This window comes from Zeus faber (assembly GCF_960531495.2).
Source record: "Zeus faber genome assembly, chromosome: 15".
NCBI classification, from domain to species: Eukaryota; Metazoa; Chordata; class Actinopteri; order Zeiformes; family Zeidae; genus Zeus; species Zeus faber.
This window is the reverse complement of record NC_137194.1, coordinates 19,228,418-19,243,986: the sequence shown is the minus strand read 5'-3', so window position 1 is coordinate 19,243,986 and position 15,569 is coordinate 19,228,418. Positions and strand designations below refer to the sequence as shown.

Sequence of the window (15,569 nt, the reverse complement as noted above, 5' to 3'; positions counted from 1 at the left end):
AATCGTTTTGGAAGAAAATGTAGTTAAATGAAGTACAGTCATTAACACAATAGTAAAATAGATATGGGTGTCGATTTTAAAAATATATAGATATCTAGATCTAAAATACACGAATAATGGAGCTGGGGGGGGGGGGGGGGTATTTATGATATTTATTTATTATTGAATGACTTTTATTTCTTGTGAAGCACTTTGGGGCCATTCCGGATAGCTGCTATATAAATGAACTTTGCTTATCAGAAAATGTACTTAAAAATGTAATTCAATATAATAAATCAAACGGATTCCCGCTATGGAAAAGTTGACTAGCATGCCCTGCCCCCTACTGGCCTAGAGGTGAATAACACTAAATGAGGTGGTTGGCGCACGGGACGCTTCCCGGAAGTCCCGAAGACCGGACAGCGTAATCCAAGAAAGAAAACTTGATCGGTTTGAATGTCTGCAGCCATCGTGTTTTCTCGGCGGGCGCCGTGTTTTTTGGTTTGGTATGGTATATTATCTGAGGTCGGTCAGCATCGCAGGGCGTCGGCGTGCTCCGCCTCAATGAACCATGCAGAAAACGTACACCGGCGCGCGGCGGAGCGCCCCCAGCGCCCTCCTGGCTGCTCGGTGCATGATCGCCACCTACTGGACGGGAGTGGGAGCAGTGGCGTTTGGCAGGGGAAATACACGAGTAATGGAAAAAAAAAAAAAATTATTATGGTAAGAAGTAAATAACTAATAACACTGTACATTTTATACAACTATATACCTGCATAAATTAATTCATAATAACGATGTGTTACAGTATAGGCCTCTCGACGATCTTCCATTGTGTATTGCCAAAATATTTATTCAATTTATTTTAGATCATTTTTAGTTGAATTGAAGATTGGCATTTACTATTATTGTTGTTGTTATTATTATTATTACTATTATTATTATTATTATTATTATTATTATTATTATTATTATTATTATTATTATTATTATTATTATTATTGAGTCTTGTTTTGACGTGCGCTGCCGTGAAAGGCGTCCACTTCCCGTTTGGTCACATGGCAGTGACGCGGAGAGATGACGCCATCGCCCTGCTCGCGTTCCCAGTCGGGCTGAGCGCTGCGGTGAGTGTGGAGCTTGGATTTATTCACAACAACAACAACAACAACGACAACGACGACAACGACGACGACGACAACAACAATAACAACAACATGTCCGTGAGCCGCGTTGCCGGGGCCACACTTCCCTCTGCGTAGCGCGGTGCGGAGTTATAATGATCGTGGTCCGGTTGGACAGTGTTTACCGGGCTGCCTTGGCGGACGGACGGAGAAGTATAGCGGGATTCTCTACTATGCGTTTTGCTCAAAGCATGGCCGCGTCACGAGTTGTATCTGGGTGAACGTCCGCGGGTCATTTGAACCTGATCAATGCGGTTAATGTGATATGATTACTCCGATTGACCAGCTTGCCGCTCCTTTCGAGATGGTTCCTGTGTGAGATGATGAGGATTGTTTGGGGAAAAGTGTTGAAGAACAACCAAGCCAGGAAGTTCAGACGTTGATCCCATTTTATGGGGAAATAGGGGCGTCTCTATGGGGTGAATGTGTTCCTTTCTCCTCTGGAACACTAAAGATAAAATGGAGCGATGCCAATGGGACATGTGGTAGTTGAAAATGATCCAAAAGATTGAAGGTTTTATGCCTTTGATGACTTTATGCCTCACGTCACATGCGTCACACACTTGATGGTGCGGGAAATTGATAGCGGTGCAACTCCACAGGCTGTGTAAAACAAAGAGGGTAGAGTAGTAAAAGTGATACTGGAATCTAAATGAGGAAAAAAAAAAAACCCTGTATATACAACTAAAGATATACGTTTAAAAGAAAACCTGTGTGTGTTTGTGTGTGTGTGTGTGTGTGTGTGTGTACAGTACCAACACGGTGGGAGTCCCTCTGTTTCCAGCAGATTTCCCGCTGATTAGGGAGGAGACGGCGCCATGTGGGAGTCACATGAACGCTGAGGATGAGGCACAAACAAGGAGGAGACTTGAGAGCCGAGTTGCAGAGAGTCTTCTGCTGCTAGAGCCCTGTGTGTGTCCGTGTGTTTGTGTGTGTGTGTGTGTGTGTGTGTCCTTCGCCCCCTTCCCCCTCCCCCCTTCCCCCTGAAATATATCTCTATATGCCATGAACACCACCACCCAACCCACGCCCACCACAGATGGAGCGGTGGTGGTGGGCTATGTGCTGCTGCCCTTCTTCATCGCCGCTGTGATCGGCGTCGCAGCGGCCGCGGTGAGTCCAGGGTGGGGTTACATCACGTCACGCTGGGATTTAGAGTGCCTAGCGTCCATTTATTAACACAGCGCCTATTTGGGGCAGTCGCCATTGTTACATTTTAGCTGACGATCAATTGTCAAACAAATAATTGCCGTTAACCAGAATCAGAATCAGGCGTTAATGGCCAAGTGCGCTTACACATAACAACAGTAAAGAAAGTTAAAAAAAAAAAAAAAAAAAAGAAGTAAAGCAAAATTTGAAAAAATAAAATTGATATAAAACTATGTACATAAAGATAGAATAAAATAAAAATATATAAAAACACATTTTTTTAAATAACAATTAACAAATAACAATTGGGTTATTTTTTGCATCATTTTATTTCCCTATGATAGTGACATTAAATGAAACTTGTAACTATACTTATGGAAGATAAAACATTTTGTGCACGTATGTATTGCGGCATTTCTAACATTGTTAGAAACATTATTAGCTCTTCATTGCTGAAGAGCTGTTTATTGGCATTGAAGATTGGAACATAAAAATGTGGGTTGATGGTAGATTTCTCCACCGATCTGATGAAACTCCACCTAACATGCATTTCTAAGCAAACGCACGATTGTGTAATGTATTGTGTAATAATTGTGTCCGCTCTAGAGTTCATGACCTCTCGTGTGGAAAGGGGCGCTGAAAGGACAATTGCTAATACAGATGAAGAAATGTCCAGTGTTTGTTGTGGTTATTTAAAACTCCCCAAAAACAGTCTGTTAAATTATCCCTCATGTATGTTATCATTCTATTTGTTTTCATTCCTTCTAGGTCATGTACATACGTAGGAAACAAAGGTAATGTTTATCTTGATTTCAGTGCTTAATTCTTCTCAGCCTCAGCCATGTTTTTGTGAGTTTATTTATTTATCAATTTCTCGATTATTCCCATTCGGATTTATTTTGATGTTTTTTTTCTTTTTTTTTTTTTTAACTCTAGAATTGACCGCCTCCGCCACCAGCTTCTCCCGGTTTACACGTACGACCCCTCAGAGGAGCTGAACGAAGCAGAGCAGGAGCTGCTCTGGAGGGAGGAGGACACCAAGGTGAGAAGGCCTTGTCTGCCAGCGGATCTGACTGGAGAGTTTAAAGAATTCTGGCTGAAAGGCAGTGAAACAAACACGTATACAGTTAGCCCTATTCTTATTGTGTGTCTTAAAATAGATCGTGTAATTTTCCAAAATTCATGATGATTCATCGACTATCAATTAATTGCTCATAACAATTTATTTGGTTAAGATTTTGTATTATCGATAAGAACTGAACATTCTGCGGTCTTATTCTGCGTTTTCGCACCACGGGAACTTTTTGGGGGAGCCACCCCTTTTTTTTGTGTGTCCGCAATGCAGGAACTAGGAACGATCATAGCTCTTAAAACTTTTTTAGCTCCTACTCCAGGGCAGTAACTAACTGCGATTAAAAGGAATCCTCAGTGACGTCAGTCCACAGTCCCTGTTTGGTGCGAAAACGCCTCAGGTGTCAACGGGCGTCTTTATGGGCCGCAGGAAAAGAAAATAAATATCCAGCCAGGAAGTAGTAGTACTCACTGGAACGACCGGGGGCGGTCGAGAGAGAAAAAGAGATGGATGGAGGCTTCCAAGAACGAAGGCCACGGCTGCGCGTAGAGAACAGGAGCTTTATTGTTGCTCAACAGCTCACGCTGCGTTCAGATGGAAAACGAGATCCGGACAACAGCACTTTCTGAACGGCACGGTGGGAGGGAAAAAAACCCAGAGCTATTATATGTCAGAATTTTCATAATATTTAGTAGTTTTATTAGCATCTCGTTACATTAGCATGTTTTTTTTTTTTTTTTGTTTTTATTGAAGTTCAGCCATGCACAAGATATGTCTGTCGGAGACACGGTACGTTGCCGAAAATTCGGAGGTTTGTGAACTTAACTGAAAAATCTGAGATTTTTGAACGCACCATAACGTCAGAAGATGCTCGCTTGCAGCCGATTACTGAAATAAAAAAAAAAACAACCCAGCTGTTCTAGTGTTAACGTTAAAATACATTTTGAAGTTTTTCACAAAAATAGTTTGACAATTAAAACATTTTGCGGACGCACTGAAGTACCTCCAGTTGAAGACCACTGTTGTGGACCATTGTTACTGAATTATTAGCTATTCTGAAACGTATCTTTTTTCTATATTTATATATCACATATATATTACATTTAATAACAATATATAAAGGTTTTAATTAATGAGTTGTATTTTTTTTTGGAGAGGCGAAATACTTTGAGGGACATATAGCCCACTTTAAATTTTCTGATCTATAAAATTATTTATCTTGACAAAATGCAAAAACATTTGCACATTCCTGCACAAACTGTACAGCTTTATATAAAGGGAAAAAAAGCATCCTTGGTTTACATATGCTTATATATTTCACCAATATTTTACACCAAGACAAATTCCTTGTTCGTGTAAACTAACTTGGCAATAAAGACGATTCTGATTCTGATTCTGATTCTGTATATTTACAACAAAACGTTGGCCTGGTTGACAGTGTGGTGGTGTAGCACTGCACTGGGGACACCGGGTGGCGCTTTCGCTCGAGTATCATTCTCATATCGACATAAAATGGAAGGGAAGTCCAGCACCTCTGTTGATGCCGCTTCATTATTATTATCTGGATTCATGCACCAACATTACTTTCTAGATTGAAATGGACCGTTCTAGAATGTAATCCACAATGTATAGCACATACTTAGATGTTCAACTATTGACTGCTTTAAATTTGACTCAGACTTGCAAATGAGAAAGGAGAAAGGAATTCTTTACTTTTATTTCTTTTTTTCCTAGGACATATGGTGTGCTATCACCGGGTGCGGTGCATTGCATTTCACTGCATATATGTATGAGAGTATGTATATGTATGTGACGAATAAAAAATCTTGAATCTTGAATCTTGAGAATAATGTGATTTTATGTTCCCAGGTTGTTCGAGGCTGGGCCAGGTCTTACCAGCAGAGGCGCCCGCTACTGGCCAAGGATGTCCACGCGTGAAGGATGAAACCGCCTCTTTTTCTTTTTGTGGATTATTTCCACAGTAATACCCAACCACAATCCCAATCTACCTAATCTTGAATAATGTTATTTTTATTTTTTATTTTTTTGGATGACAAGCTTTTTTCCCCCATTGGCTTTGACTATCATTATCCAAGCCCCCAGTTAGTTTCTTATACAGATGTTTACGATACAATTGGATGCAAATCCCACGTGCCTGACAACAGCGGCATATGGAAGGTATTTATTTGTGTTTATTTATTCAACTTTATTTTTTTTTTACTCTGGTGGACGTTGCACAGCTGAAAGTTAGAATAGGAGCCTCCTTTTATAGATATGTTTAGATGAATGCTGTTATCTGCGTTTACTATGTCAAATTCTATTGCTGTGGGTCAAATCAGACATTTTTGGGAATATTTACTGACTTCCGGCTGTGGAGCATGAATTTGTTACTGATAATATTGTTCAACTACATCTGTTAATATTTAACCCCTTGTGCTCGTAAATCTACTGAGTTTGTAGAGTCCAGATACAGATGATAATAGCTGAAAAATTAACCAGTCTCTTTGATAAATCACCCTTTTTCCCCTCTGTAATTTAACATATCGCAACTGCTAAACGCCAGAGTTTTTAAAGTGGTAGGTATGCGAGGATGAGTAGAATATTAAATGATCCGTTAAAATGAGGTTGGTTTCCTGTTCTTAAAAAGAAAAAGTATTTTCAGTTAAGATTAATCATTTTTGACATGTGTTCCTCTGCTGCCTGACACATTAGATCTCTATGGGCTTTTATAGCCAAACCCTTATGACTCCCTCCTGTGGGATGTCAGAGCGGGATCTGGAACAGATTCCGCCAACGTCCCCCCGGCTCCATCGCTGAGCTGACTCTTGCCCCAAAAATGTCCTGTCTGAGCGCGGCCTGGCAGCGGGACGAGGGACCTGCAGCCCCAGCGTCTGCTTCGATCACCTCCACAGCCGTGACTGGACGGAGCACTCAGGAAGCCGCCCCCCCCCTTGATTGTAGGATGTTATGATCCAGGCTTTTAATTTATAGTGTGCAGGGAGGCGGAACGCTCGGTTTTAAGCGTGCCGGGATTCTTTCTGCTCAGACATGTCAGATGTTTGGAGGTAAAGCTTCTATAGAAGCACTTATTCTGTGGACCTGCTGAATGTTTTTTTTTTTTTTTTTTTGTTATTTCTAGACCAAAACTAGTTCTGATGCATTGCCGTCAAGATATGTATCCATATTCCTGTGTGAAGAAGTCCACACAGGAACATGATTTCCTTTTTGGAAAAGGACACCACCACTCTGCCATCTGATCCTGTGAAAAAACACTTAACAAGCATGGAGTTGTTTTTGAAATTGTACCTTGTTCTGCATTGATAGATTGAGAATAATTTATGAATGAATAAAGAGTTGTGAATAGAAATTCAAGAGTGCCATTCAATTCAGGCTTTATCCATAAGACTATGTAAAGGTATGAATATCTCAAATAAAGAAAACATCTTTGTGTCTCCCTGCAGTGATGTATCCTTAGACACAGCATGTTTTAAGACAGGAGGAAAATATTGACAGTAATTGACCAAGAGAATAAATTCTCATCTTTATTGACCATCTCTCAATACAAATTGTCATAGGGCACCATAGAAATATAGACAGTGTACATTAAAAACCTGATCCCTTCCTGTTGATCTTAAGAGAATACTCAACCCATGAAGATGAAGTCAGCTCTGTAAAAAGGGCTCGGAACAGTTTCCAAATTGAAGGGGGTTATGAACGGATGAATCAATGACGTGACCGTAGCCTGTATGGAAATGGAGAGGAGCCATATGCTTCACACACTGAGGCAGCAGTGACAATGGAGAAAACAAAACAAGAAAAAGCGCCCACACTTTGTCACAACACACAAAACATTTGTCCATGAAAATCTGAATCAACATTTCAGTGCACAGGAGATTTATTATTTAAAAAAACAAACAAAAAAAATGATAACACACCTAATCTACCACAGTCAGTTGACAGGTCTCCCTGACGTCACATGTATAACAACCTGCCTGGACGCTCAGTTCCCATCATGTCGAGCGGCGGCCGTCTCCGTCAGTCATTACAGTCAGTTTAAGAAAGAAAAAATATATATAACAACAATTTTTGCAATAAAGACATCTTTCAAACTCTTGCCGGAGGTTACAATGAAGAGGAAAAAAAACAAAAACCTGTTTAATGCAAATAAAATGGTACAGAATGCTGTTGTGCGAGGTATGAGGCTCCAGGCTGTGGAGCGCCTGCTTTGCAGTTTTCCGGGTTTTCTAACTGAGGTTGTGTAGCAGCTTAGGTTTGTTGTTGAAAAACCCCAGTAATTTGTACTATAACCAAGAGCTCCCTGACACACTACCAAGTACGCAAACAAAAAGAAAAGATTATTTATTTATTTTTTTAAATTCCTGTAGCAGACAAACATCCTTATAGACCATCACTTTGCCTCACTAAGTTATGGCACAGAGACTACGCTAGCTAGAGAACCAAGAGCCCAGTGGAATGAAAGTTCTGCAGGCCCCGTGGGACAGAAGCGCCGCTATTCTGGTTTGTTTTTCAAACAATCAAGCTCTGTCGTTCAACCAAATACCGTTGATGACCGTGTGGCAACAGACGCCGATGAATCGGCACTTCTCTAAAGCTCCCTGAATAAATGAGACCGTAACCATGAGCCTAAGCTGACTGTAGCCTTCTGACTGTGTGTGTGTGTGTGTGTGTGAGAGACCCAGAGAAACATGACGAGTTTGATTTACCCACAGCACACTTTGCATCTTCCCACGAGAGGCCGCAGACAACAAAACTACAGAATATAAAAAAAAAAAAAAAAAAAAAAAAAAAAAAGAAAAGACCACACAGAGAACTAGAATTCATTTCTGCAAAAGGTAGGTAAGACCAGGAGTGTGGGACGACAGGGCGGGGACTCTGCTCTACCGGTGAAACCATAATGGAAGAAGAAGTTAAAGACAAGATACACAGATTACTTGTGGATTATAATTCTAAAAGAAATAACCTATCTATTCTCGTTCTACACTTGAAGCTCCTCTCCTCGATAATAGGACGTAAAGGATAGGTTAACAACTCCTCACACACAAAACAGCAAGTATAGGTAAAATTCACACCTTTGTCCAGTACAAAACAGAAAAAAAAAATAAAAACAAAGAGAGCCTATATGCCCTACCATCTCAGATGCAGGTACAAGTAACAATATATAACATTAAGCAGAGAAGTCATCCTACATACCATCCTTAGGGGAGAAAGAGAAAAACCAAAAAGCTCCAGGCTCCTTTGAGCGTTTATGTCCAGTATAAAAGACTTGCAGTAACATGACGCATGGAGAGAAACAACCGTTACCTGTCATGTCAACTCTTTGATAGGTTTGTATTCGAGAAAAGAGATGTCGACCTTCCTTTTTGGTGGGAAGGCCTTGTCGTGGTGGTGGTGGCGGCGGCGGCGGCACTGGTGCTGGAGAGACCGTCCCAGTACTGGTTAACAAGTAAGTCGGTATGTTGAGTGAGGTAGCATGAGTGAGTTACTGGTCTTCCTCTTCCTCCTCCTCCTCCTCCTCAGATGATTGCTGGGAGGCCTTCTCTTCTTTTTCCTAAACATACACAAAAAAAAAAAAAAAAAAGGAAAAAAATCCAATAGCGTGAGTAACAAACTATTATCCACACAAGGAAACACTTTGGCACAGGCGCTGAAAACCTCCCGGTGACTAATGCCCTTAAATAACTTCTGAGAGCATTCCAAGTTTCGGGGATGGCAAAATAAACGTATTAATCCTTTTGATGGAGTACGCTCAGGGGAAGGGTGAGCCATGCGGTGATTCATGGGCAGTGGGTGAGTCCCAAAGTGAGGAATTCTTATTTACTCCCCTTCCGCCCGAAACCCTAACCTCCTCCCACTCCACTCCCAAAAATGTTCATTCATAAAAACCAGAGGCCCGTTCCGAGGGGAAATTTGGGTCATTTCTCAGCGCTGTGACTAATGCGGCCCAGGCCGACTGCGCAGGCACATGACCCGGTGCTACTACGCCACGCTCTGCTCAGAAACGAAACTGAACTCGCGACACGCCCCCAACATCCACTACATCACAACACCGCGGCCAATGAAGCTCAGGCAGCTTGTTCGATAAACAATTGATAAAGTATGATCAAATAAGTTAATTTTTATCAAAGGAGAAATACTTATACAGGCCCAACAACAGCACCACTTTAGGAACCGACTATAACTTGAAGTGACATATGACAAAGGAAGCAGGAATGGAAATACTTCTCTCCCCCGCTGAAGGTTGCTGCTTATGGTCAAACAATGCATCGCTGAGTTGGAGTACGAGGAATGGTTTTAACAAAGCGTGTGTTTTGGCAGCTTAAACATACCTCCTTCTTGGGCCGTCCCCTGCGTTTTGTTCCTGCAGATGGGGCTGCTGCTGCTGCCTTCTGCCAAAACAAGAAAGGAAAAAAAAAAAGTCAGTGCCTTACTTGAACTAGGAAGTGGCATGTAATGTCATTTAAATATTCAATTGGTTTGATGAAGATGCTAAAAAAAAAAAAAAATTCAGTTCCATTTAACAAGCGGCGTTTAAAGTCACGTTCCAGCCCATGCTGCACTTTGGAGACCATTGTCCAAAGCATGGTTTATGCCGCTGCAGGCACGAGGCTGCACGTGCCGCAAATGATGCCGGGCACTGCCTCCATGGCACTTGCCCAACAATGCCACGAACCTGCTAGATTATGTGACATGGGGCAAGGTGTTCCCCGGTAGAATTGTGTTGCAAGCAATGGGAGATCGGCGTTTTGCCGTTTCATTTCTGATGGTGGCCAAAATTTTGATCTGCAGCAAAAGTCAGAAATGAAACGCAAAGTCTACCAATTGCTTTTTGACGCAGAGACAATACTATACGCAAACAGCTCACTCAGGTTTGACGATTTTATGCTGAATTAACAAGGTCACTATAAAGTTCAGTTTCAAAATTAAAGGTAACTTTTTAATGCGCAGTTCCCTTTTAAGGAGTCCTGCAATGATTGCGTATTCACACATTGTGACTCAGTTCCATAAAGCACCAACACTGCCATGTTTGCTGGTTAGCGTTCTTTGTATACTACTTCCTGCTCCACTGGGTATTTTTTTTCCTGGGCTGCCCCCTGTTGTTCCGGCGAGTACTGCAACGGAGGATGCCACAGCTATAAACGCCCTGCAGGGATAACCTGCCCTCTAGGCATACATATTCTTTTGTGCTGAACCAATTTACATCACAAAACCACACCCCACATTTGTAGTGGGTGGTCCACTTGACAAAATGTCATTTGCCCAGACTGACATTTGCATGTGAAAAACTCAGTTTATTCACTTTGATTAACAATGCCAACCTGTGATAAATTAAGCATTTATAAAAAAAAAAAAAAAAAAAAAAAGAGATATGAACATGTATGCAGAGGCGCAACAACTTAGTGGCTGGAATAGTGTGATGACACCAAACCTCAAGAGCCTGCCAGTTTGTCATAACACTTTGAGAGTGAACTTCATTGAGCATCTAGTTCCCTTCTCAGGTGTAAACAGCCCCTTCCTTGAAAGGCCAGAGTGTTTTACTGCTCACAGCCTGCAGAGGGCAGCGGTGCCTCTGCAGTGGGACAGATGGAAAAGGGCATTGAGTTCAGTGGCTATTATCTGGAAGGCCGACAGGAACTGCACACAGGGCACTGCAGTTCGCTGGCCACCTGGTCCCGGGCGCAGAGACAGCTGGCGGGACGGAGCCAGAGACAAACACACACACACACACACACACACACACACACACACACACACACACACACACACACACACACACACACACACACACACACACACACACACACACACACACACACACACACACACGTTGGTGTAAGCGAAGGAGGTGGAGAGAGGAATCAGCTGTTGCTATGGAGACTGGGAGAGTAGAAGTAGGGCCGTGAGCTTGGGCGGGGGTGTAGGGCCGTGAGCTTGGGCGGGGGTGGAGGGCCGCTCGGCGTCAGCCTGGAAACAAGACTTGCGGCCTCTGCACCTGCAATGTACCGAGTGTGGCAGGCTGCAAGGCAGGAAGTACAGGAGGGAGCATCTCTGTAAAAGGGCCGCTAAACTGAGAGCTTGCAGGGGAAGACATTTTTTTTGTGTTTGATACTTGAAAGGGAAGCTGCTGGGTTGCAGTTAACCAATAAATCATTAAAAAGCAGCAGGACATCCGCATGCGGGAACGGTTTGCTACCGTTACACTGAGGAAACCTGCATAAACCGCTACAGGGAGAGGGGAGTCTGGCTGCAAGTTTGGAAACAGGGTGAGGGCCAACAGTTGAGACCAGAGGCGAGATGAGCAGGTTATCTGCCGTGGAGCCCATCTCCCTCCTTCCAGTCGGCTTTAGTCCTAGTGTGCAGCATTAAGCTGGAAACCGAGTCGCTGGAGAGGAGATTATGTCGCCATACAAAACAGTCAAGAGTATTGACTTACTTTGGCCTTGGTGGCTGTGTTTGTGCTGCCCTTCGGCCGTCCTCTAGGTCTCTTTAGAGCAGGGGACCCGCTGGGATCCTGGAACACAACAAAGCGGCGGATGCAATGTGAAAAGTACAGTTTGGTGAATAGACGCGTGTAATCGCTTGTTATTTATTTAAAAAAAAAATAAATAAAAAATTGGGATCACTCCTACGGGACAATACTATTTCATCACTTTTAAATCTCGCAGCCATCACGCGCACAACTCCATTACAACCAAAATGATCGACTAGAAACAGTGACACCACACCGCCGCCGCCCCCCCGCCGTGTCATTATCAGGCAGCCCGGCAAAGGTGCGGTTAGACTGTGGTTGAGCAGCACATGGGAGGAGATGTGCGGCCTCGCGGCGATCGGCCTCCCGCATGGAGACTGTCATAACACAAGGAGAACGCTGCTCAAGGTCAGTGGAGCTGACACTCTGCTACTTAAAGGCTGACAGGTGGTCAAAGCCACAGGTTGCCAAGTCCCGTTGACAATAAGCTCTATGGAAATAACAGCCACCGCTAATAGCGTCGCGGTACAGCACAGGGCTGCAGAGGCCGTACGCGAGCACCGAGAGAAATATGACAATACATTTGATAACCCGTGCAGAGTGGGGGGGGGGGGGGGGGGCGCACCGGGGGAGAATGACTTGCCGTAAAATGCGGGGGTATCGACAGGGTCACCCGAGCATTGAATTTTAAACGATTGTGGCTGTTCCTCTTGTTGTATTTCTAGTGTTTACAATTGCGGCTCGTAGCAACCAAGCAATCCAATCCCCGAAGTCGCTCGGCTCCGAGTGCACCCGCTGTAGATAGGGGTTTGGCTGGCTTCAGATTACACACCAGCCCGGTAGACGGCACGGAGGCTCGCTGTGGCCGCACTGAGTCAACAAAGTTGTAACTGAATTAAGATATATGAATATCTGTCATCGGCGTTGAAGCGGTACACAGAGTGTCCGCAGGTCGGAGCGTTTACCAGCTGCACTCGCGGTGTCCTTATTGGTGTGATACTGAGGACATTTAAGGCTTTACCTGGGTCTGCTTGCGGGGTCTTCCCCGCCCCCTCTTCTCGGTCGTGTCTTTCGGCGATACAGTCCCCTTGTTGTCGCTCATCTTGGCTTTATCTTTGGACCTGAAATGAATTCAATTGCGAATCGTTAGTGCATTTCTCTCCACGCCTCGCCAAACAATCGCCAAACGGGGTCTCAAGACACCACGGAACCCACGCCGACATCGACCGCGGCGGGCTGGCCGCGTTAATTCGCGGCGCTATTTACGTCGCATCGGCGCTCGATTAAGCAGACTAACCAGTTAACTGGCTAACGGGCGGCTTTGGGACCGATAGCTCGGCCTGGTATTGTGTAACGCGGGCTGCGGGGCCGAGCGAAGCAACACCGCGAGGCCCGGTGGCTGTTGCGGCCGCGGCCCCGGCCTGCGGAGCGGCCGCATGCGGTCCGCGAGGGGGGCCAGCACGGCCATACAATGACGTCGCGTGCTCGCCGGGGCTGTTAGCATGTAGCAGCTAGCCCCCCGCCTAGCACGGTCCAACCGGCGCGCACACAGGCGCCATTTCGCGCCTTAAGTCGTTTCGTGAACGCCGGAACCGCGAGGGGAAGGGGGACGCGGTGCCGTTTTCACTATTTCCCGAGATACGTTTACACACGTATTCGCATTTACATACATTTATATATCAATGTTTAATAAGAGCGCGCGAAAATGTGTATTGTATGCATTACACCACCCTGCACAAGGACCCTGCAAATCCCCCCGGTTTGAATCTTACCGTCGACGGAGATTTAAGGTCGAAATCGGGACCGAATGGGCGGCTGTGCCGCCGGGTTAAAACCTCTCGCCGATCTACACGGTTTGACTGGATTCGTCTGACACGGTTCAGCCCGCCCCTTTAAATCCCGGTTTAAATAGCGTCGGACAAAAAAATGATGGGGTCTAAATTAAAGGGCAGTAAATACATACACGCGTCTTTCTAAGGGGGAAAAAAAAACAACTGTTTTACCAGCAACGTGGAAATAAGCTCCCGCGGCGTTGAGTGCGTGCGTCCCCTCCTCTCAGCAGATAAAGAAAAAGGCGCGAGCCCAGAGGAGTTTTTAGGGCAATTTAAAGAACCGCCCTCGCGGGAGCCGAAGCGCTGGAGGGCGGAGATATGATAAGTAGGCCACCAACAGAACGTGGAGCCCAGCCCCCCCTGCACCCGACCCCGCACCCGACCCCGCACCCGACCCCGCACCCCGCACCCCGCACCCAGCCCCAGCCCCAGCCCCAGCCCCAGCCCCCTGCACCCGACTTGTCTTGTCTCCTGCTTTGCCCTCACTAACACACAAGTTGTAGACTTTTTTTCTTCTATTTTTTATTTTTATTTTTTTTTTTTGGAGGAAAAAAAAAAAAATTAAATAAAAAAAATATATATATATATACACACAAATTAAAATATATATATATAAAAAAGAGGGAATTAAGCAACAAATAATTGACCTCCGATTATCTAGCTCCTCTGCTTTAGGTGTGGTTTAACTTGGCGTTGTTGATGAGGTTCTATCCATTGTGCGTCATACACGCACACACAAACACACGCACACACACACGCACACACACACACACGTACATATATATGTATATACAGTATTATATATATAAGCAAACGATATATAGCAGATATATGCTTATCTGCTATATGTTTTTGCTTATATCTTTCACTTGTATACATTTTTCACATTTGTATTATTTTTATGACACTACTTACCACTACTTATTGTGAAAAATCAAGTATCTTGGATCGAATGCGTTTCGGTTTATGTGGCGAGCCTGAAAGAGAGAAACATCTGACGGAGATAAAAAAAAAAAAACAAACAAAAAAAAAAACCCGTATAGAAGTTCTGCAAGATGCGCACATCAATCAACCCCCCCTTTTTTTTTGGGGGGGGGGGGGATGTAGATGAACCGCCACCTGGAGCTGCATGGGTGCGCCCCACCCAGAACGGGCCATTTGCCGTGGCTTATATGCGAGTCACCTCACCCAAAAAGACTCCGGTCGGGACGGAAACTACAACCATATATGCAAAGTAGTTTCGAGTGCTTTGACATGAAGAAACCCCCATCGACTGTACATATGATGTGATCAGAGAAAGAAGGGTCGGGGGGGTTGGATGGAGAGAGCGCTTTTCTCAATGAGTCCAATGTTCTACTCAGCATGTGCTCGGCTGCCATGCCAGCCCCCCCCCCTTTCTCACTAGTTTCACTTCCTTCCTTTCTTGTCCCCCCCCCCCCCCCCCCCACGCTCTCACGCGTCCCTGCCATAGGGGATATAGACGCGGGGATAAACCCACGGCGCGTCTGAGTGTCAGGAATGCCGCCCTATACGCAGCCACTTGCACCGCCTGGAGACCGACGGCGGGACTTCACAGACAAGTGGCGCAAAACGTAGTGACGTCATGCGGAGATCAGCGTTTCACGGCATACCTGAGGAGCTTTGACATCAGTTGTTAATTATAGATTCATTTTTATTTTATTTTTTATTTTTTTTATATTGTTATTTCACCCCCGAGACAAATTGATAGCTTTCGATTAAGAAGTGCAGGACTCTCTCTGCGACAATGCAATGGCAGCGCGCCATGTAATCGATTCGATGTAGCTGAGATTGACGGAGAAATAACACATATATCAAAATGATTGATGCACTTAAGAATATCTTAGCAT

The 15,569-nt window shown here is 44.4% G+C and overlaps 2 protein-coding genes across 5 annotated transcripts; one reads left to right on the top strand and one right to left on the bottom strand.

Moving 5' to 3' along the window:
- The first annotated feature begins 1,080 nt into the window (after positions 1–1,080).
- On the top strand, positions 1,081–6,833 carry smim29 (small integral membrane protein 29). 3 transcript variants are annotated; one of them, XM_080015121.1, is made up of 5 exons: positions 1,081–1,195; positions 1,913–2,273; positions 3,078–3,103; positions 3,246–3,351; positions 5,251–6,833. In XM_080015121.1, exons 2-5 carry the CDS (start codon positions 2,166–2,168, stop codon positions 5,317–5,319), a joined length of 309 nt encoding a protein of 102 aa, XP_079871247.1. In that variant the 5' UTR covers positions 1,081–1,195; positions 1,913–2,165; the 3' UTR covers positions 5,320–6,833. The 3 variants fall into 3 exon arrangements, with proteins under 3 accessions (XP_079871247.1, XP_079871249.1, XP_079871248.1); XM_080015123.1 differs by having other exon boundaries at positions 1,086–1,103; XM_080015122.1 differs by having other exon boundaries at positions 1,114–2,273.
- Positions 6,834–6,897: 64 nt separating this feature from the next.
- Positions 6,898–13,932, bottom strand: hmga1a (high mobility group AT-hook 1a). 2 transcript variants are annotated; one of them, XM_080015124.1, is made up of 5 exons: positions 13,873–13,932; positions 12,891–12,990; positions 11,834–11,911; positions 9,729–9,788; positions 6,898–8,950 (listed from the first exon to the last, which is right to left on the bottom strand). In XM_080015124.1, the coding sequence occupies exons 2-5, from the start codon at positions 12,969–12,971 to the stop codon at positions 8,882–8,884; spliced, it is 288 nt and encodes a 95-aa protein (XP_079871250.1). In that variant the 5' UTR covers positions 12,972–12,990; positions 13,873–13,932; the 3' UTR covers positions 6,898–8,881. The 2 variants fall into 2 exon arrangements, with proteins under 2 accessions (XP_079871250.1, XP_079871251.1); XM_080015125.1 differs by lacking the exon at positions 13,873–13,932 and adding an exon at positions 13,642–13,717.
- Between the last annotated feature and the right edge of the window lie 1,637 nt (positions 13,933–15,569).